Consider the following 22345-nt stretch of genomic DNA (forward strand, 5'->3'; position numbering starts at 1 on the left):
AGATGTATTCGAACGTCGTGGAGTCGCTCAATGCTTGGATCAAGGAAGCTCGTCATTTTCATCGGGTGACTGAAAAATGGTCGACTCCATAAGGTCTCGCGAATGTTGGTTTACACTTAACATTTAGTATTACCCTTTAAACATTCTCAATCTTTGTTTAATTACACTTGTTCGACTTTTAAATATTAATCATTTCGTTTAAATAATTACAATAATGTTTAAACATGTCGACGAATTATTTAACCATCACTCGCCTTTTGTTTTAACCTTATTTGCGAGTTCAAGTTGATGCGCATGTTATGTAACCCAGGCGTGAGCAAGCGACCAAATGGGAGACCCTACTTACGCCCGACATACATTCGGGTTAGAGATCATTGTTGAGGACAGATTGAAATCTTCGTGTTGGTCGCTGTGTCGATGATCGCTACGAGCTGATCGACCAATCGCAAAGAACTCCGTGGATCTCGCCATCGAACTTGTTCATGTCGAAGGTGGCAAGTTTATGGTATCCCTTACAAACATGCTTTTAGCAAAGAATAATGCAGCATGCACACCAACGTATATCGATTTATTAGCGGGTACTTTCACCGCCGACAATTACAAACCGGGCGCATAAGGAAGCTATATTCCCCATACCCGACGATGCATGACCTTCGCATTTGAAAATCGTGAGCTTCGCTTTGCACCGCCGCGACTAGAAGGCGTACCCGGGCGGCCTAGACGAAAGAGGATCGAGTCGCAGCGTTTGATGTCCGCGAAGTTACATTGCGCCCAGCCGCCAAGGATCCGGCCACAATCGACGATCTTCAGAATGAAACTCGCCGACTAGGCATCATAATAAACCGACGACGATGTGGGAAACATTGTGTATTGATGGGAACCTTTCTACATTTAAACTCTTACTCTTTACAACGAATCGAATGTATTTACACGTAGACATTGTTATTTTTAAACGGATATCATCTGTAATTTGAAATATTTTCAACCGATGTTTAAACAATGAGTGCATTTATTTAAACGTAAACAAAGATGTTATTTTTAAACGTGTACACCGTAATTTGAAATATTTAAAACTCGATGTTTAAACGATATATAGTATATTTAAACAATGAAAGTGAAATGTACACAATTACAACGTAAATTAAACAATGAAATAAAACCGAATGGAATTTAACCCGCTTTTACAATTCAAAACAAACAAAAATTTACATTAAGATATATAAGTCATGTTCTTCGAACACGAAAAACAATGAATTGAATTTGTCCGCATTTACATTTGAAAACAAAATTGACAATGACACATGGGACATGTTATTCAAAACAAAAATTTAACCCGCTTGTGATGACCCCCTTTGTCATGGACGCCGTCCGCCTCCCTCCTTAAGTATGCGGGTAACATACCGTAATCCGAGGTAAGGAACGCCCTGTCTGCGGTAGCCGTAACTTCTCACCCCACGCGAATTGCTCGATAAAACCGCATGACGACGTGACGGCGCAATCGACGCTTCCTTATTTTTTGCCGTGGATTTCGTGGTCGTGCACGAGCGGGTACTTTGTCGTCGCCGACTCGCTTAACTCCATATCGACACAAAGGTCGAATAGATTCCTCCGTCGAGATATGCAAGTCGAGATTAGAATACCGATTTAAATACCAAAACGGATATTAATCGGACATAATTAAAGAACTTACCATGTCCAACGCTGTCCTTATCGTGACTCCCGGACATGAAGAATAATGCCTCAGATTCTTGTTTATCATTGTCCGGACGACGACATGGAAGTGGCCATTCATGATTATCGGGAGGATGACAATTTGAACTTCATGCGAGTCTGCGCAAAGCATCCCCGATCATAGCCATAATCAGTGTCATGTGCGCCGTCCCCGCTGACATAAACAGCAGTAAGCGGTCTCGGTGATGGAGGCGCGCCTCTTGTAAGGATATGGCTCTTTCGCTCGCCGACTTTTTGTATTATGCATACTGAAAGCGCCCATCACATCATCGCTGACCATCTCCTTCCCCTCAAGCAGCAGTATAACTGTCAGCGTGTAGGCCGACAATGGCCATTCTTCCACACGACAGCTGTCGAGGTTAAACGATAACGTATATAATAAGACCATATTAGTAAATATTTAAATGATATTATCAATTGTTACATGATATTATATATAATTAAACGATAAGTAGAAAACTTAAATGATAACATAAAGGTATTAAACACTATTAGGAAATAGTTAAACACTATAAGAAACCCTTTAAACAATATCATAAAAACGTTACACTTACCCGTCCATAGAGCAGTTAAGGAAGATCCTCATCAACTCCTGCTCGTATTTGTTAAGACGACTCGAGCCAACCCATTTCTTCTTCTTCGAATAAAAAGCTTTCCGAGCCGTCCCGTCCAATTTTCGATCGCCTCGATCATCTCTCTCGCCGCTTCGGTCGGGGTCTTCATCAAAGATCTTCCTTCGATGCGGGGACGATGGCGACAGAGATCAACCGCACACATCCTTACATGGTTGTTCTTGTTGTGGGATTGTGTCCGCTTCGATGCGGGACGACGGCTGACAAAGATCAACCGCAGCATACTTCCCTTACATGGTTCTTGTTGTGGTGGGATTGTGTCCTCGCTGGTCATGGCATCGCCGGCCACGCGCCACGGCCACGGCAACGGATCTCGACGATCTTCTCAACCGTGGCCATGACAACAAAGATCATCTGGGAGACACACCCTTAACTTGTTCTTGATCTTCGTGGATTGTGTCCATCTTTCGATGCCGCATCTTCGGCAGCCGGGTTCCACCGGTCGACGATTTCATCGAGAAGATAGTCAACGACCTTCTCAACCGCGGCAACGGCCACATCATCTACGATGTCCTCCACCGTCATGTCCATGTCATCAACGGGCGAGCAGACTCGAAAGACGATCGACCGCCGATGGTGTTGCTATTGCTTTCATCGTCACCGGCGGTGGAGACAGAGGCGATTGTTCTCCTCTTTTTCGCAAGTCTCTTCGAATGTGGCCGCCTTGGAACGACCTTCCCGATGATGTCGCTCGTCGCCAATCTCGACGCCTCGCTCGTCCCGGTGCTTCGGGTCTTTCGAGGTATGGCGCAAACTGGCTGCGAACGCCCTTCCAGCACCCACACGAAAGCGACAAGCCGAGGAAACTCGCTCATCAATATCCCGTACGCCTGCATAAGAGTTGCGGTGACATCTTCGCCCAATGTCACTGCGGGCCGCCACTGCTCGGAGGGCCGCCATGGTCGGGGGACCGGCTGTCGTGGTGAGGGGTTGTTGCAATCGCCGGGTAGGGGAGGGCTTCTCGGCCGAGGAATGCATGCGCGTGGTGGGCTGGAAGTAGGAGAACGCAGCGTCCCGGGCACGACGATGAGGGTCGCCCTCTCATCCCCGCCTTCGAGCAAGTGGTTCCCGGGAGCAATGGCATCCATCCGCTCGGTTGCCCCTAACAAATATTTCTTCTTCAAAGATTCACGGAACCAAATTTCAGAAACTAACATATGTAAACCAAACAATTTCAAACGAAGATCATTCATTTTAAACTATAAAAAAACTATATTTAAACAGAGTGTTTATATATTTAAACGTTATAGAATATAATTAAACGGAGAACAAAAATATTTAAACCCGGTATGAATAATAGTTAAACGGTAAAATACTAAAGTTAAACGCTAAATAAAATGTTTAAACATTAAAGACTTATGTTAAACATCGTCCATGATTTATTACCTCTTTTCCATCGAGCGACGACAAGCTCGCTTTTCACCGTCGCTTGCTTCCCGTAAGTACTTTCACCGTAGCACGCGATCCTTGGGATCTCTGCCGAACGGACTTTCTTCCCCGCTCCGGCCACTCAGAAACCGGACGTTAAGCGCCGATCGAGCAACCTTTAATGTACCCTCGTGTCTGGTCTTCTTCCGTGCGATCTATCTTGCACTCGCGACCGCCATGGAATATCCTCCATAAGCCACTTGTGCGTCGCTCGCGCCCATGCGTGATCGCCCATGGTCCGGTAGATCATCGACGTAATCAACGATCCGATCTCGGAACCGAGCATGATGTATTTGGGAAGAGGACTCGTCCCCATGAGGTACACCATCGGGAGTTTGACAAAAATTATCTTCTTCTCCCTTTGTCGAACAAGTGCACCGAGTGCTCTTGATGGAGTCTCCGTGTCTCTCGTGAGGTCTTTGATAGATACCGCCCTTCGACGCCGACCGGTTTTCTTCTTCCGAAGACCACCTGCCGCCATCGCAACTGCGACCAAGAACGAGGGCCACATCTTCGAGGTCTCGAAACTCAGCAGGCTTTCCCCGATCCTGAATTTATTGGTGCGACCATCGTACCTTTGCAAAAGAGAATCAAGAACGGGGTTACCCTACGGAAAACCACCCACTTCCTCTCAAATCGCCGAGATGGCTGCAGCCACGACTCCCCATGCAAGGGCATTTTCGTCCCAAAAATTTGAAACTCACTCCGCTCACATCCGTTCATAGGGGTTTGGGGGTTTGAAAAACATAGACTTTTAAAAAGGAGGGTTTTTGGGGATTCGAAAAACTAACGTGTGTTTTTTTGGCAATTTTACAAACTTAAAAGCGGGTTTTTTTGCAATTTCCACTTATATATATCAATGTTCTTTTGTCTGTATATTTATTTTTATTTTTTAAATCATCAATGTTCTTGGAGTGAGTTTTTAATTAAATAATGCAATAATTGGAGAAAAATATTATAGAAAATAAAAAAGATTAAAAAAATTCATTAGTGTTTCAAATCCCATTAAAATAAGATTCGTACTCGTTGTCTAATTATTTTATAGATGCAATGTCATTAAAATACAGTGAAGGCACTTGCAAAAAGCAATCTCGATTTCTTTTTATTTTAATTAAAAAACTAAAGTTGGAAACTAATTAAGTTTTGATCAAGTTTGGATTGCACATCCTTTGATAGGAAAAGTTTCCATTGCTATTATAAGTAAATAAACATAACCATCTATGCAATTTAAAAGGAACAAAAAAAAAAAAATTCCATTAATGTTTGGTGATCATTCTTTCTTCTAAACTTAAAATATTAATTTAAATAATATATATATATATATATATAGAGGTTGCATCCTCTGTCAACGTTCGCAGACACGTAATCGTGAACGTTGATATGGGCCGCTGATTTCAATCCAACTACTGCACAATCGTTTTATGAATGCGAATACTATGCATTATTTATAAAGACGAAAGAAAAGTGGGATGTACGATGATTTTTGATCCGAACCATCCAATCAATCTCAAAGACAAGAATCGAATCAATCATGACTCATCCAACCTTATAAAAAGTACTGTACATCCTGCGGATGACTCTACGAACGTCCGCAGATGATGTTTAGCCATATATATTTATATATTACTCAAAATTTATTGCTTGACTTTGTTATAGTCATATGAAATTTTATTAAATATAAATTATATTTAATTCAAAATATAATATAACAATACATTAATTTTTTTATCAGATTTTTGACCCACCAGTTATCTAAGATGAGATATTGAGAGCATTATAAAAGAGTAAATCTCATTAAATGATATTATTAAGTGACTGAAATTTCTACTACTTAGATCAATCCGTTGAAATAAAACATTATTTATAATTTAAATAAAAAAATAAGTTAATTTTTTTTATGAAGTCAACTTTGTACTCAAAACTTGATTTTATTTTTAAATTGACATGATTAATCAAATTAAAATTTTATTAACTAGTTTTGAGCCTTACAAGCTGACTTCTAAAATTCAACTTTAGAAGTGATCACTAAAATAATTGATGGTGATAAATGATTCATCACATTTAATTAATTATGAGTATAAGTAGTGAGGATTAATTTTATTTGTATAAATTTTAAATAATGTGACAAATGATTAGCACATGCAATCATACATCTTAATCAAAAAATCAAAATATAATTAGTATTAAACTAGTGATTGATTAAAAACATAAGATGTTAACCCAAATTTGTGGCCATTGTTTGGACGGTTGAAAGATCGCTATTATTATAATCTAAATAAAACTAAATCTTTTGGGGACCATAAGATGAACGGTCCAAATCAAAGCGACCGTTCATCGGAAAGAGGACTTGATGAGATTCAAGAGTGTTAATCTCGAGGAATCGTTCAACGGCGTCGATGGCGGGAACGCTTCCCGTGCTTCGCGCGTGCACGCAAGCTTGCAGGTATCGAGTGCCACGTGTCAGTCGCGTCAGGACAAAGAGAGGGTAGAATTGGAATTTCAGTCTCCGAAGAAGCACTCCTTCTTTAGTCTTCGCTCCTCCAAAAGTGAGAGCTTTAGCGCGAGAGAGAGAGAGAGAGAGAGAGAGAGAGAGAGAGATGGAGAGGAGGAAGCCGAACGCCTCGACGGCGGGCTTGCTGGCGTGGCCGGAGAAGGCACCGGAGGAGGTTGCGATGGAGGCGGAGGCGGTGGTGGTGGGACGGCCACGACTGCAGGTATGAGCAATGGGGGTTTCTTTTCTATGGTTATTTTGTGGTTTTTTTTTTTTGAGATTTTGGTTTTGATTTTTTGGGATTTGGAACATTTTAGCCGCCGGATAAGGTTGGAGCAGTGCTGTTTGGGGGGCAGGTAAGTGAGGAAGAGGCGGAGAGCTTGATGAAAAGGTTGGTGTTTTCTTTGATTTGAGTTTTAGAGGTTTTGATTTTGTTTGGATTGAGGGGAATTGGATGAGAAATGGTTGAGATTTTCTTTTCTTGTATTTGATTCAGTGAAGAGAATGTGAAATTTTTATTTTTTCTATTTTTTTTAAGCTTTTGTTTTTTTTAGATAATTTTGGTTATTCTTATGATATTATATGAGCATTTTGTAGAATTTTGCTGGTTGTTGTATTTGATTGACTTGGATAATTCATTACCAATAAAGAAAAGAAGTGGAGTGATTTAGAGAACCAGAACTTGAGAAGCAAAAGATGCAATTTTTGGTAATATAATGAGATGTGTGTTAAGAGAACACTGGTGCAATTCTGTTGATCAGTCTTTGTCTTGATGATGGAATAGTTATATGTGATTACTTGTATTTTCTAGTCAAAAAGATGATCATGATATGTGTATTTTTGCATGTAGACCCCTATAAAATTTTCAATTACATGTGTTCTGTGAATCAAATGTGATTGCACTACTATATGATCTTGTTTAGATTTATTGTTCAGTAATCCAATATGGCATGCATGACAAAATTTGTGGCTTTAAGTGTCTCTGATATCTAGATATTTTTTATATATTGATTAAAATGGCTTATAGTTGTACATTGGAAAAATGAAATGATGCAAGCTATTGTTTGTTGTGCCTGTTGCTCCATGGAATTTACACACTTGCATGTGTGTCTTTATGAGGTGTTATATTGTGAAAACTTAGGTGATTAATAAACATGAGCTTATATTGATTGCTTGGTGTATGATTCATTGCCTACTTGTTCTGTTTTCCGATTTTCAGGAAGCCTTGCTCAGGTCCTAAGTTGAAAGAGATGACTGGGAGTGGTATCTTTTCAACTGAAAGTCAAGATAATGCTGCTGAATATGGGAGCCCTGGCTCACGACCTTGTCAGGTATTATTTCAAAATGAAAGGAAAATTGGATATACACTCTTTTCATTGGTTTGCAGAACTTTTGGATTTCAAAATGATCTCATATTAATGTTAGCACAGAATGCCCGACTAATATTTTTTTTTTTTTCTCGCCTGTAAACAAACACTTTAATTTATTTATGTCTTTCAATACTACATCAGCAATGCCTTCCTGTCTTTATATTGGATATATAGTCATAGATGATGATTCAAAGACTGATTATAATTTAATTGATTTCTGAGCTTTGCACTCAATGAAAGACGGCTGATTCTAAACAAAAATTTCTTATTGAAATTAGCAAGCAGCTGGTGTGATTAGCCAAATCTCATTCAGTGCCGATGAGAATGTTTCTCCGAAGAAGCCAACTACATTGACAGAGATGGCAAAGCAGCGCGAGCTAAGTGGTAATCTGGCTGATGACTCAGATTCTAAAATGAAGAAGCTGCTCTCTGATGCAAAGTGCAAAGAGCTTATTGGACATGACATATTCGGTCCTCCTCCAGAGATCACACCAAAGTCATTAAACAAGCATGCTTCTGTAAACATTTCCACTGTGAGTTGCACAATGGATGTAACTTCTCAAGCTTTTCATCTTTCTATATATGTATATATGTATATTTGTTTGCTGATATTGTCTTTTTCAACGAATTTTTATGGTGCATAAAATGATTAGGAAATTGCATTATTCTCTGGCTATGAACCTTTACTGTATTTCTTTTTAAACAATTCTTGGTCAATATCAGTTATTATTTCAGTAATACAACATGCTCACTCTTCTTTTTTGTTTATCATGTTCGATATATTCTTATTAATAAACTGATTCTGAATTTTTCCCAATTTTGTATTTAGTCAGCAGGATTTACGGGCGATGGCACATTAACAGAGGAGGAAGTAATCAAAACGTCGAAGAAAATTTACAACCAGAAGTTCCAGGACTTGTTTGGCAATAACATCTTCAAAGAAGAAGACGCACCATCGTCGGCATTGACAGATAAAACACTGAGCCCAGCAAAGCTCAAGGAGATGAGCGGGAGTGACATCTTTGCCGATGGGAAGGCAGCAACCAGGGACTATCTTGGCGGCGTTCGAAAGCCGCCCGGCGGCGGGAGCAGCCTCACACTTCTTTGACTTTGGCTTTGACTTATTTATGTTCTGATCCTTTGTTGTTTGTGGTTTCTAATCCATTTCTCAGAAATGCTGTTTTTATCTTACTGATCTGTGTGATGTATATGCTGTGCATTTGTGATGCAAGAGTGGTGTCATCTGATTTCATGGACTTCATACAATTTCAATAATATTCTGTATACTTTTTATTCTCTGAGCTCAAAATAAAGGGTCTCCCAACTTAGATGACATGATCAGCTATGCCAATCTACTAGTCCAATATCCACCACGAGGGAGACTCTAATATCAAATTTTTCTATTTAGTGGCCAATGGCCGTTGCTGTTGTAATCATATTCATGCATCTTTTATGACAATGCTTAGGTTCCGGGATAAGAATCGTGAATTAGTCAATTGGTAATTACTTATGCTTGTGATTGAGATATCTCGAGTTCAAATTTTTCATATTACAATTCATTTTCTGGGTCCCCTATGAGAGTTCAAGTTTTTTATATTACAATTCATTTTCGGGTCTCACCCTGTAGAGTTACGATGTAAAATCGGGGTGGGGTGGGGTGGGGTGGGGACACTCCGCCCCGCCCCCTAAACCATCCGTCCCGCTCCTTGATGTTCTGCCCTGCTCATAGTTACAAATAAGTAATTAAAATTCTTAAAAACATTTATAAAATAAATTTTTTTATAAAACATATAGTGAAATTAAAAAAAAATCATTTATCCCCTGCACTATATAATATTTATAATAAGTTAAATTATTAATGGGGCTAGGTGGGGCAAGGAAAAACCAAATCCGCCCTGTCCAAAATGACTCTGTTCGGGATGGATCGAATCGGAAATCACGGGTCGGTTTAGTTTTTGTCATCCCTATGAGGAATACCTCTTGTTCTCCCATCTAAAGTTGCATAGCGAGGGAGTTTATCCATAAGAGATCAGTCAAGTCACTGTAATTCGTGCACCTTCATATTCGTTTGTCTTTTGCTTTGTTATTTGTTGATTTTGCCAATATATATATATATACACACACACACGCTTTCATAAGTAGTTGTATTTTTGTTTTTTTGAAATATTTAATTGTTATTAAATAACTGTAAATTTTATTTTTACCCAGTTATTTAGATTCTTATCCATATAGATCACATAATTCTTCTTTAAATAGCTACAGCTAATAGCTTCTAGGTCCATATCCATCACATAATTCTTCTTTGAATATTTACAGCTTCTCTGAGAATCAAATTAGAACACTAAATTTTCATTTTATTTTTACCCAGTTATTTAGATTCTAATCCATATCATCACATAATTCTTCTTTAAAAATCTATAACTTCCAGGTGAATCAAATTAGAATACTCAATTTTGCAAAACCTTGCCTTCACTCCTGATGAATTATGTGGCCTTCTTTTCTACTTGTCTCTTTCTTGAATTTTTTCACTGCTTCTTATCTACCCTATTGTTATATAAATATAAATATATATAGTTTAAGTCACCTAGAAAGTAAGCAGGTTACTATTTATTTATTAAAGATGTTTGTTTATTACCGTTGGATGATGATCCAACGGCTATTATTTATAGAGATACTGTACACAATTGTTATTTATGATCACTATACATTAATATGTAATACTATTTGACAATATTTAATAATGTTTATGAATGAATTTTAACTGTTAGATGATAATCCAATGGCTACTGTAAAATATCCCCAAATTTAAAATCTAGGACAAATCTAGAGATGTCCCAACATAATGAGTACTCATATATATATATATATATATATTAATTAAAAGATGTATTCTCTAGGAATGTCTCATAGTAAACGTGAGATTTGTATCTACTATTGTTAATTTATACATAGTATTAAACAATATCAAATAATACCAAATAGTAATACATACAGTAAATAACAATAATTTTATATAGTTTTTTTTTATAAATAATAACTGTTAAATTATTATTTAATGACTATCATCAAGCATCGATAACTTTTAACACGCCTGACATTTTTCCTATATAATAAATTAATAACCAATTTCTTCTTTTTCTACTAATAAATCATGGTTTACCACATTATTTCAATTAAAATAAGTCCCATGTCTTGCGTTTATTAAAGTATGTCCCACTTTCTTCGGTGCCATATTATATTATGCACCACCAGTCCACCTCAGCAAATCTAGGGAATGTCTTTCCACATCCCATAGAGGAACACGTGTAAATTTAATATATAAATAAATATTAATATCCTAATAAATAGGCCTTTGTTTAAAGGTGAAATTGAGAATAATCCTATCTGCAATTTATTTTTTTGAAAAAAAACTAAAATCTATCTTCTTCACTGGATATTAGATTGAATAAATATAATCACCAGAGATTAGATTTAAAATTTTCATTAAATAAAATTCATAAGATTATGTTTATATCTACAAAATATTCAAAATAAATCTCAATCCAAAATCACTCCCAATTTTTTTTCCAAAAAAAAAAAAAATTACCTTAACTGAATAACTTAAAAACTAATTTCCAATTCCCTTATCAGTTATTTACATATTTAGCCAAAATAAAATCCCATATTTAAATACCAAAATTAACTAGTTTTATATTTAAGAAACCTCACATTTAGTTTACATTCAAAATAAAATCAAGTTAAAAATTAACTAAATAACTAATTTAAAATTTCTTAATTAGTTATCACCCCAAAATTTCCATTTTTAAAATCCAAATCTCTCCCACAAAAAAACAAAATCTAAACAAAATCTATTAATTTTATTTTTATTTTTTTAAAAAATAAATAATTAATTAATTTTAAAAAAAAGTTATATAAATCCCTACAAACCCCGCCATGAAAGAGGCCTCGTCGATCTCTCTTCTTCGTCCCCAATTCGCAATCGATCTCGATCTCTTCTCGGAAATCGTTGATGAAGAACAGCAATCCTCACCAGCGTGAGCGTGAGGCATCGGCGAGCTCTCATGCATCTTCTCTGCGATCCGGTTCCGGCCGTGGTGGCATCACCGGAGCTCGTGCTAGTGATCGCCCTTCAAGAATCCATGGCGGTGAGTACTTGCATCCCTTTGCTGATGAAGATCTTTCTAGTAGTTATCGTTCACCAAGAATCTATCAGCAAGCCGGAGGCGTTGATTCTCCGGCTATGGCGTTTATCAATCAATTATCGCCGGAGTTGCCATCAACTTCTTCGAATTCAGGATTCACGAACCCTAGCTACAATGATCTCATGAATCGATTCAGTTCTATGGATCTCCGTGCGATGCACGAACCCTCATCATCATCATCCAACCGGGGTCTAGTCCAGGAGTCCATCAATCGGAGATTCTCATATCCGAGCGATTTCAGCAATGCTGGAGCAGGGTATCAGCCACGAAGATCGGTGCCGGAGAATTTCAATGGTTTTTACCATGCTTCTCCTTCACAGGCAAGTTATGCCAATGAATTCTCTCCACCACCATCGGATTTCTTGGTAAATGCTCGCTTTAGCTCTGATCGGAATCAAATTTCGGAAGTTCGTCGTAGGATTTTTGAATACCAGAATCGTAACATGATGAATACTCAATCTCGTTATTCAAGATTTTATCCAGAGGAACACCCTTCGATTCAGGCGCCATTGCAGCATTCAAGCTTGGTTCTTGATGATTTGATTGCTTTAACAGGACCAAGATCTCCAACTACACCCAATTGCCAATTGGAATTTCTCAATTTGATGGAAATTAAGGATGACATTCACTACTTGGCAAAGGATAGGAACTATAATCAGTTCTTTGTGAAAAAGCTTGAGGGCAAGAATCCACAGGATGTCAGTATTATATTTGATGGAATGTTTCATCATTTACCTGATCTTATGCTGGATTGTCATGCAAACTTAGTAGTACAGACACTAATGGAGGTGATCAATAATGAGCAGAGGACTAAATTGCTTGTTTCCCTGATCACCGATCGTACCGCCTTATTGAGAGCATCTCAGCATGTTTATGGGTATATATATATATATATATATATTGCTCAGATTTCAGTTGATATTGTATATATCTTGCATTGCAAAAGGTTTAAGGTATTTTGTTGACATGATTTTAAATTTACTTTTTTTTGTTTTGTTTCAGGACAAAGGCTGTGCAGAAGTTGATTGAATGGCTGGACTCCAAAGAGCAGATTGATATGATGATTTTCTTTCTAAAACCTTTTTGTTTTGATTTTGTTAAAGATCCACATTCTTGTCATGTTGTGTCACAATGTTTGAAGAAATTTTCTGAAAGTAATAATCAGGTATATTTTTTCTCTCTTGATGTGGCCATGCAAATTTCAGTATGAAACTGTCCTTTATTCATTCCATTCATGATTAAAAAAAAAAGATTAAATTAAATTTTGAGGGTTTTATTTACCTTATATTCATTCTTGCTCACTTTACTATTCTCTTGCTCTTCCATGACAGTTTATATTAGATGTCTTTCTCAGAAGCTGTGTCCCACTGGCAAATAATCAAAGTGGGTGTTGTGTCTTCCAAGACTGTTTACGTTACTTCACTGGGCAAAATAGGATCAATTTGATTGAAAAAGTTACTGCCAATGGATTGGCACTTTCTCAAGATAAATATGGGTATTCATCTTACTGTTATAATAATTTTTTTTCCCTACATAAGCATTGTTTAACCTTCTTGTTTGTACAATATTGTCATCTATTGATTTCTGATATTGCCACCTTTTAGTATATAGTAGATTTACACTTGTGATTTTCTATAACTCTGAATTTCTCAGACTCTGAACCATTTTCCTTTTGTCCTGTGACAGAAACTATGTTGTTCAAGTAGCCTTAGAGTTTGGTATTACATCAGCATCTGCTAGTCTGGCATCACAACTCACCGGACACTATGCGGATCTCTCAACCGACAAATGCAGCAGCAATGTGGTTGAAAAATGTCTCATCTTCTTCTCTCAAGAAGACCGCAATAAAATAGTTCGTGAATTGCTCCAAGTACCTCAATTTGAACAGCTATTACAACACCCTTACGCGAATTATGTCATCCAAGCAGCTCTTGTTAACACCGAGGTTCACATAGCATAACCTACCAAATTTTGCAGCAAATTGAATGTCATATATATAGAGCTGTATTATAAGTTATTCTAATTCTAACACTGTATTGTATTTTTCAGGGTTCTATTCATGCCTCACTTGTTCAAGCCATCTTACCTCATGTTGAATCTCTGAGAACTAACCCCCACTCCAAAGGGATTGTTTCAAAACTACTGCCAAAGACATGAAGCTGTTGTTGTCCTTCAAGATGTCCAATAATAGTTACTAGTTGTAGTTGTAGATCCATGTTGGTTGTTGGAAGTAGAATAACAAGCTGGGTACCTTGCTTGCTTAGGTATTATGCCATTGGTGGTTGGTTAGAATGTTGTTATTGTTATGCTGTCTGTTAGTTTTATTGTTAATAATTTGTCAGGTTGATGGTTAATAAAGTTTCATCTCCATCTTTCTTAGCTTTTTTTAGTTTTTTTTTTTTCCATTATTTTATTTTATTTTTTCAATAAATGCAAATAAATTACAATTTATTAAATGAGACTGAAACAATTCAACAAGAGTTACAAAATTTTTTTTTGGTTAATTTCCGTATGAGTGGTGGGTGAGTGATATAAGGTGGAATCCCTATTGCCGTAGTACTGTGTAAATACTCACATGATAAATTTTTAAGGTTTATTATGTTACTGTATCAAGTACACTACTGTACATGTTCCTTTAACACCTTCTTATAGAGTGGACTTTGTTGTCTTTGGTAAAAAAATAAAAAATAAAAATAATGTTCTCCATCTTCCATGGTTTGGAGATATTTAAGTTGATTGGTTCCCAGCCCTTAACACTTGCAATCTTTTTTGTTTGGGCTTAAAAGGGGGTAGTGTAAAATCTCTATTGATTTATGAAACATATATATACATCTCTGTTGCTACTTATAGTCTTGTCCCCTTTCACACAACTGAAAATAGAACTTCAACTTCAATTATTGAGTTTCAAACTAAAAATATATATTTCGATTTGCCAAAATATTCATAAAAGGCCTTTTATTTAATTTAAATGAAAGACTCTTTCACTTAATTATAGATTCAATTATATGGGTTTTGTAGGAATATTTATGTGATCATAAACTTCCAAGACAACTTTGAAATATCTTTTTATATTTATCTATCTATCTATCTATCTATCTATATTATTTCCAAATACGAAAAGTTTAGTATAGTTAAAGTTGTTAGGCTTGAAATTAATCATTTGGCTCATGTGCAATTATCCCCTCCTTATAAAAGAAAAATAATCATATGAATTTAGTTCTATGATAAAAAGCATAATTATATAAAACGGTAACACCACATCAAATTATATCCCTTTACAATTATAAATTACCCCATCAGATTGAATAAGGTTTTTAAATGATGTCAGATTATATAAATAAATTTTTTTATTATCTAAATCGGTTAATGCTAAACCAAAACCTTAAATGACAAACGGATTTGCAGTTTACTATTTAGGGTTTCGGGTTTAACAAAGTTAATAAAACAAAATAATATGGATGTCAACTTGTAATCGAGGTTATTTAATAACCCTATTTAGTTTGATGTGATAATTTATAATTGTAAGGAGATATAATTTGACGTGGTGTCGCTGTTTTATATAATCATGCCTCGTTTTATAAAATATTTAGTAATGCAACTTGGGATACGAATCTTTTGGTATATTTGTAATTTCTCTATCAATACAAGATATTTATTTAAAAAACTCTATTTATTTGTTTTAAATTTCAGTTGGAGTGTCCGGAAACTCTTGTTTCTTGGGATCTTTCATTCTTCGCGCTCAGGTTGGGAGCTTTTTTCTTTTTCGTTTTTCTTTGGTTTTCTAGTCTTTTGATTTGTTTCGTTTATGCATTTATCTATTTTCTGCAGGAAGTTGTGATTATTTTGAAGAATTTGTGAAGTTGGATTCAATGGATTCTCTCAACTTTGATGTGGAACAGACTCAACAGAGCATGAGGGAAAAGGTTGTCTACTTTTTTTTTTTAATATAATAATATTTGTTTATTTTTATTTGGTTTAGTTTGTTTTAATAATTTAATTTGTTTGTTGAAATCCATGTTTTTGATTTCCATGCCTCTTGTGCATTGGAATCATTTTTATCATAGGGAGAAGAGGATTTGTTCATGAATTCACATGAATTTTCTTGAAATGCCCTAAATGCTAAATCTTGCAGATATATGAAAAGTTCGTTCATGGTGGTAGGAATTTCTAATCTTTTGACTTTTTTTTTTATATGGGAATACTGATTTTTTGGGATTTGAGTGAAAGCAATGATCATGTATTGTGATATCTAAAGGGTCAATGGATGAATGATTGTGAAGCATCAGTTCATTTACATAAGAAACAAACACTTGGTGTTGTTAATGGTGTTTTAAGGAGCAGGAACATCAGTGGATCTTCAAAGACAAAAGTAAATAGAATGGAGGCTTGTAGATCCTGAGAATTACTGGTTTCTTTGTTGCATAAATCATTGAGAGTAGTCTTGGAAAACACAGGATCTTACAGCTTACATTAATTTTCAAATCATTGATAATCGCTTCACTAAGTACAATAATTCTGGAGATTGTTATCTAATTTGCTCTGAGAATGAGAGCCCAATTGTGCCAGCTCTTGATTAATGGTATTTCTCCAGTTCAAAGTCTTGATTTTTTTGGAAAATTTATCCACTAATTAAGTGCTTAGTTCTACCAATTATGATTTGTCTGCAATTGATAATTTTCAAGGTGATGATGATGATGGAATGCTCAGGTAACTCCCAGAATTGTAGATTTGCAAATTGTTTCCTTTCTTGATATTTTGTACGATAATATTTTCAAAGTATATTTTTTTCTTCTAGAATAAATTGTGATAAGATATTGGAGGCTTTGGAGCAAGGGAGTGTGGAAGCAACATTTAGGGTATCACAGCTTTTGTTTTCTTCGACTAAAGATTTTTGGTTCTGGATTACCTTCTGCAGCAGGCATTCAATAATCATGTTCTTTGTTGAGTGTGTTTCATAGCACTTTGACTGTTGTGGTTCACACACCAAGTCCCTGCATGAAAAATGTTCACAACCTGCTGATAATAATCTAGCCCTTAGTGTCAAGCATGGACTACTGTTTACCAGCTTGACTTTTTCTCTGAACCGAAGAAGTCTTTTCCCTTCTAAGGGAAGGTTTATTGAATTCATTGTGAATTTGATTTACGGAAAAACTTGATGCACGTACTTGGTGGAATAATGAAATATTCGTGTCGAACGATCGTTTCATGATTTACATGATCATCCAATTTCCATTTTAAATTGCATTGTCAACAACATAATTTTCTTATATACCATGACAATAGGACAATGTTCATAGGTCTTCTATTATGACTTTTATGACAAGCACAATATCTCTTTTATTTTTATAATAAGCTAACTTTGGGTAAACAAATTATATAATAAGTACTTTTGTTTTAATTTTGCAGTACCGTGTATCTCAATAAGTTTAATAGCATTTGTGGTCATTTTTCTGGTTTAATCTTTGTCGTAGCTTATCTTCTGCCTGATTACTTTAGATTAGGATAGAACTTCTAGTTAAAATTGTTATCATTTATCTTGTCTGCCTATTTTTGAAAGGAAACTATCATCTCACTTTTAATATTTGGCAGATTGAGTATATGAATGGAAATTTCCATAGTGTTGTTGATGATCATATTGTGCCTCACTGGAGTGGTGAACCAAGCCTGTATGCTTCATATGATCCCCACAGCAAGTCACCACAAGACCCATTAAATGATGTTGGAAGAAACATCCATAGCATGGATGTAACTGAGCTGGTTCTTTTGGGAAAAGAAGAAACCAACTTTTCCTTTTGGAGTGATCAAAGTTTGGTGATGCAAGAGTGTTTTCCTGATGTAAATAATGATTGTGTTTTCCCACCTGATCAAATTTTGCAAGTTGACGGAGATTATAAAGACTTAGATATGAAGTTCAGGTTGCCCTGACATTATCATTATGTGGACTATCTCATTATTTTATTTTTAATCTTTGTGACTAATGTTTTCATTGATACTCTTGTCAGAAATAGTCCCATGTTTGAGCAACAAAGCTCTGCGGCTGTGGATAACATACCATGGACTTCATCTACATCCAATATTGTATGTTCTTCAAGTGGCACTCTCAATTTAGGCTCACATTCAGAATCCAGAAAATCTGGGATAATGAATACTGTACCAAGTCAGAATAGCACAAACACCGATCCTTTGTCTAAAGATTGCCTATTGACCGTTGATCTTGGCAAGGACCAGAGCCTTGACAGCCAATCACATTCTTCACTTAATGATGCAGCAAATAGAAGAGACTCTGAAGAGAAGGTCAGTACTCAGTAGAAAACAATTGCACTTTATATTCCTGATTGCTTGGACTTGTAGCAGAATTACTGCAATTCTATGAAATTCATTTTATGCATAAGTAATATTTGATATTTGTATATGTTATGTGCACACACCTTATGATTATCATTGATCAGACAACTGAGTAATGAATAATCCATAATCATTTTGTAATTACAGAATTTTTCTGGTTTTATATTTTATTGTTGGTTGTCAATATGATATAATAAAATTTTGATGTCTTATGCAGCATTATAGAATGCGTTAAGTACTGTATTCATGTTGAACGCATCTTTAAAATTTTCTAGCATATTGGTCCATTTGCAGTGCCTTTCTATGATTTGTTTCTAAGAGCTCAAGCTAAGTAAAATGATCTTGCATGTTAATGTTATCCATTTTATTCAATTTCTATCAAGATGTGATGTTTTTTTCTGCTACACCATTTAACATTGGCAGGTTACCATTTATATGATTATATGTTGTTGTTTGACATGCATTCTAAGTTAGGAGAGTTTTCAAATTTGAATTAATTGGTTTACATCATCATTCTTCCTCGATTTCTTGCACAGATCAATATGAAATTTAAGGATTTGGAGTGGCAATTTGCTGCAGAAGAAAAAAGTAATGGTCAACCTTCAGAGGTGCCTGATTCTCAGAGCAATTGGGACAACATCCATCCACATGTTGTACCAATGGAGTACAACTTTCCTTTTTGCCAAACTCAATTAGCACAGATAAATTCAAGTATTGAATCTGAAAAAGACAATAATCCATCCTTGCAAAATGAAGCTCTGGTACATGCTACAAGCTGCTCCTGGCAATACACAGATTTGTTGCCTGATCCAATGGAAGGGAAAATGCAGAAACAATCCCTTAGAAAACCATCATATCTGGATGCACCCAACGCTTATTTTGTTCAGGAACCATACCAAGTATTTCCTTCTGGACATGTAAGTGAGTACGATGTGGGGAATGCGAAAATGGACCTTCTTGGATGTGAGATGGAAACTCCAACAATATCAGAATCCTCTTCAATTGCATCTACTCTTACCAATGATGACTTGCTAATAGTAGTCAGTTTCCAGCAGCTTCAGGATGTTTTGTGTCAGGTATAGATGTTGTTTTTTCTTTTCCAACTGTCACAGCATCGAAACTTTTATTATATTGGAGAAACTATTAGTATAGATGCATTCTTCATCAATAAATATATGTATATCCTTTCATTCACTAATATTTAAGTAATCCACATATATGTTGTCATTAGTATTATCATTATCATTTGGGGAAACTATTATACAAGGTTGATGACTACGCATCTCTTTTGATATTTGTCATTTTATCGAAGCTGAGACCAGCCTTTGTTTCCTTTTCAGTTGAATTATAAAGCAAAGCAGTGCATAAGAGATGGCTTGCACCGGATGGCAACGAGAACAGAGAAAGGGAATTGTTTCATGAATTCTTATGATGATACTGCAGACCATACACCTAGAAAAGGAGCTAATGACATAGAGTATGCTACTTTTTTTTATCTTTTTGATGATTCCACTCTTATGACATTAATGTTGAAAATAGAAAATTATATTCTTGTGTATATTAGGATCAAATTTTGATGTTATAAATTTCAAGGACCTTTAGTTGCTTGCAGTATGCTGTTAGTGGCATCATAAATTTCAGTTTTTTAGTCTCAATAATTTATTTTCATGTTGTCGACTATGACCAAGATTCATTACTTTGTCCTTTGCGTTTCAAATTTTTTCAACAAGTTTCTTAGACGACATGCTGGTGCATATTTGGTTACAACCATATAGTTGAAATGCGAAAAAAAAAAGAAAAGAAAATGAGGCATATGGAAATAAACTACCAAAATAGCTGCCATATCTCAACAGTCAAAGCATTTACAGTGAATGAAAACACCACTAGTTATTTTGTTGTCCTTACCATCATTTTATTTCGCAGGTTTTCTGAAGCTGATATAAATCTCTTTGATCGATCTGTAGCACTTCTTCTTTTCCAAAATTCCTCAGTGCCTGACACAAATGCTGTGTGTTGCCACACCGAATTAATTTCATGATGTAAGTTCCAACTAAAACATTGGTCCATTGCTGATTATGCTTTCTAACTTGTTAACTAACTCACAGATATATGGCCCTACATATGATAGGTCTATATGCTAGATAAATCAGTTCATATATGATCATGTGAAATTTCAGATTACCAATGAATAAAGAATTATGTACAGCATAAACAACTTCAGCAAAAAATATAATGCGGACTGGGATCATTCTCGTAAAGCAGCTCAGGTTTCATTTCTGTACTCATCTCTTCATTAATACTATTTTCACGGTTATGAGTTTCGTATTTCTCATAAATTTTCTTTAGAAATCCTTCTTGAAGCTGAAGCTTTCAATATAATTCAGTTCTAAGGATACAATCAATTGCTTTCATGGAAAAGGTCGAACCTTAGAGTTTCGTACTTTCTTCACAATCGGTCTATAATTGTTATCAAAATCAACTGAATTTCTCAGAAATTATTTTTTTCCGCCTTTTTCTAATTGATTTTGGTTGATAACTCATTCTTTTCAGGCAATGTCTTCAATTTTAGGTTCATCTGAAATCTTCGAGATATATGAAAACGTCTTATTAATGCTTCTATCAAACTTAAAGTTAGTTCAGTCTTTGGTCACATTCCTGTTGAGAAATAAATAAATAAATAAATATTGAGCAATATGTAAGAAACATTAATTGTTCCTTTTTTATAATGTAAATATCATGCTCCTATCTGCAAAAAACTTAGTTCTCCACATTTTTATTTTTATTAGTTAGACATTTTTTTTTTATTATTTGCATCCTTCCCAAATTGCCTGCTGTTAAAATAATTCAAAGGGCCTTGTTCTCCACAAAAGCTTCAGTAAATCTCTATTATTAACTGAAATTCCTGCATACTTAGTATTTGCATGACTGCTCATATCAACCAAATATTAATTTCATAGTGCAGAAATTTGTAGTAATAATAATAATTATTATTATTAAGTAAATAACATAATAGCATTGTAAATGTAACTTACATGGTTATCATTTGAATCTTGACAACATTCTGCAGCTTTACTGAACTTGTTTGCAAGTATAATATCATCTAATTTCCATATTTCAGATGCTGAACATATTATGATTATGAATGATATAATCACCCCTGAACTGCTCTTTCTTCTTTTTGTTTCCTGCTTGTTTGTTTTGAGGTGTGCATCACCCCTGGTGATTGCCCTTGGTCCTTTGTCTGGTTTGTAGTTGAGTCTGTCTTTTTTTCCTTGTCTTATGTTACATTCTGGTGTGCTTGTACTGTATTTTTTTTTCTAATAAATTTATAGTTTATCCACTTTATTCAATATATATATATATATATGATATAATCACTGATTGCATTAAAAAAAAAATCAATAGTAAATCAATGTAAATCAGGACATTCTTCATTTGTGATACAAATTATATTGTTTGTTTGTTTGTATCGGTTTTTAATTCAATAAATCAGTGGTTCATCTACTTTATTTAAAGAAAAAATTTATACTGTCAATAGAGCAGATAATTTTCATTGTTTCTGAAGATGACTGTGTGTTTTTTATACTTTCGGCATGGAAGAAAGAAAAAAAATTAAAATAATAGACAAACATACTTTAGAATTGAAAGTCTCATTGACATTTATTACATAAAGAAATAAATATAATTATACTTTTTCAATTATCAATGTCACATTTAATCTAAACAAAAAATAAATATAATAAAAAAAATTTAAAATTTATTCTCTGAAACACTCAGGAGCAAACTATATATCTTCTATAATATTATGTATAGATTTTCTGAAATTTTAAAAATTTTAAAAATATCTTGTTATGATATAGACTAGGGCTGTGCACGGTCCAAAAGCCGGGACCCGGGACAGGGTTAAAGCGGTTTCTTTTATTATCTGGAACCGGACTGGACTAAATAATGGAGAAAACCCGGGACGGTCCAAACCGTTTTGGACCGCTTTTGGACCATTTAGTCCAATCCGGTCGGTCCCGGTTTTATGAATTAAAAATTAAATTAATAGAGTGGCCATTTTAATATATAGAGTTAAAAACAAACAATCGACCTTCATTAACAATAGAAAATTTACATATATATATATAGAGAGAGTTTAAGGTA

General features: G+C 35.3%; 3 protein-coding genes across 11 annotated transcripts; all 3 read left to right on the forward strand.

Moving 5' to 3' along the window:
• Window positions 1-6345: 6345 nt before the first annotated feature.
• On the forward strand, window positions 6346-8950 carry LOC120283353. Its single transcript, XM_039290012.1, has 5 exons — window positions 6346-6505; window positions 6600-6673; window positions 7502-7613; window positions 7931-8185; window positions 8482-8950. Exons 1-5 carry the CDS (start codon window positions 6389-6391, stop codon window positions 8758-8760), a joined length of 837 nt encoding a protein of 278 aa, XP_039145946.1. The 5' UTR covers window positions 6346-6388; the 3' UTR covers window positions 8761-8950.
• Window positions 8951-11619: 2669 nt separating this feature from the next.
• LOC120250320 (putative pumilio homolog 8, chloroplastic) lies at window positions 11620-14224 on the forward strand. The gene is made up of 5 exons (XM_039259126.1): window positions 11620-12731; window positions 12857-13019; window positions 13186-13349; window positions 13541-13799; window positions 13904-14224. Exons 1-5 carry the CDS (start codon window positions 11662-11664, stop codon window positions 14009-14011), a joined length of 1764 nt encoding a protein of 587 aa, XP_039115060.1. The 5' UTR covers window positions 11620-11661; the 3' UTR covers window positions 14012-14224.
• A 1211-nt stretch (window positions 14225-15435) lies between these two features.
• Window positions 15436-21539, forward strand: LOC120250369 (protein LNK1-like). 9 transcript variants are annotated; one of them, XR_005533000.1, is made up of 10 exons: window positions 15436-15472; window positions 15545-15597; window positions 15683-15777; window positions 17444-17769; window positions 17857-18148; window positions 18736-19275; window positions 19540-19676; window positions 20123-20238; window positions 20377-20466; window positions 20546-21539. XR_005533000.1 is itself a non-coding variant. In XM_039259176.1 (9 exons), the coding sequence occupies exons 1-8, from the start codon at window positions 15447-15449 to the stop codon at window positions 20235-20237; spliced, it is 1584 nt and encodes a 527-aa protein (XP_039115110.1). In that variant the 5' UTR covers window positions 15436-15446; the 3' UTR covers window position 20238; window positions 20305-21539. The 9 variants fall into 9 exon arrangements, 4 of the variants coding, with proteins under 4 accessions (XP_039115110.1, XP_039115109.1, XP_039115108.1 ...); XR_005533001.1 differs by having other exon boundaries at window positions 20584-21539; XR_005533002.1 differs by having other exon boundaries at window positions 20750-21539.
• The last annotated feature ends 806 nt before the right edge of the window (window positions 21540-22345 follow it).

The sequence above is a fragment of the Dioscorea cayenensis genome, chromosome 19, assembly GCF_009730915.1.
Source record: "Dioscorea cayenensis subsp. rotundata cultivar TDr96_F1 chromosome 19, TDr96_F1_v2_PseudoChromosome.rev07_lg8_w22 25.fasta, whole genome shotgun sequence".
NCBI lineage: Eukaryota > Viridiplantae > Streptophyta > Magnoliopsida > Dioscoreales > Dioscoreaceae > Dioscorea > Dioscorea cayenensis.

What these genes read in the sequence shown, in the direction of transcription:
- LOC120250369 (XM_039259176.1), top strand. Translation starts at nt 15,447, where the DNA reads ATGCAACTTGGGATACGAATCTTTTG. An exon ending in CTTTCATTCTTCGCGCTCAG is followed by an intron (nt 15,598 to 15,682) that starts GTTGGGAGCTTT and finishes TATTTTCTGCAG; the next exon opens with GAAGTTGTGATTATTTTGAA. An exon ending in TTCAGGATGTTTTGTGTCAG is followed by an intron (nt 19,276 to 19,539) that starts GTATAGATGTTG and finishes TTTCCTTTTCAG; the next exon opens with TTGAATTATAAAGCAAAGCA.
- LOC120250320 (XM_039259126.1), top strand. Translation starts at nt 11,662, where the DNA reads ATGAAGAACAGCAATCCTCACCAGCGTGAGCGTGAGGCATCGGCGAGC. An exon ending in GCATCTCAGCATGTTTATGG is followed by an intron (nt 12,732 to 12,856) that starts GTATATATATAT and finishes GTTTTGTTTCAG; the next exon opens with GACAAAGGCTGTGCAGAAGT. An exon ending in CAGCTCTTGTTAACACCGAG is followed by an intron (nt 13,800 to 13,903) that starts GTTCACATAGCA and finishes TGTATTTTTCAG; the next exon opens with GGTTCTATTCATGCCTCACT.
- LOC120283353 (XM_039290012.1), top strand. Translation starts at nt 6,389, where the DNA reads ATGGAGAGGAGGAAGCCGAACGCCTCGACGGCGGGCTTGCTGGCGTGG. An exon ending in GCGGAGAGCTTGATGAAAAG is followed by an intron (nt 6,674 to 7,501) that starts GTTGGTGTTTTC and finishes TCCGATTTTCAG; the next exon opens with GAAGCCTTGCTCAGGTCCTA. An exon ending in CTGGCTCACGACCTTGTCAG is followed by an intron (nt 7,614 to 7,930) that starts GTATTATTTCAA and finishes TATTGAAATTAG; the next exon opens with CAAGCAGCTGGTGTGATTAG.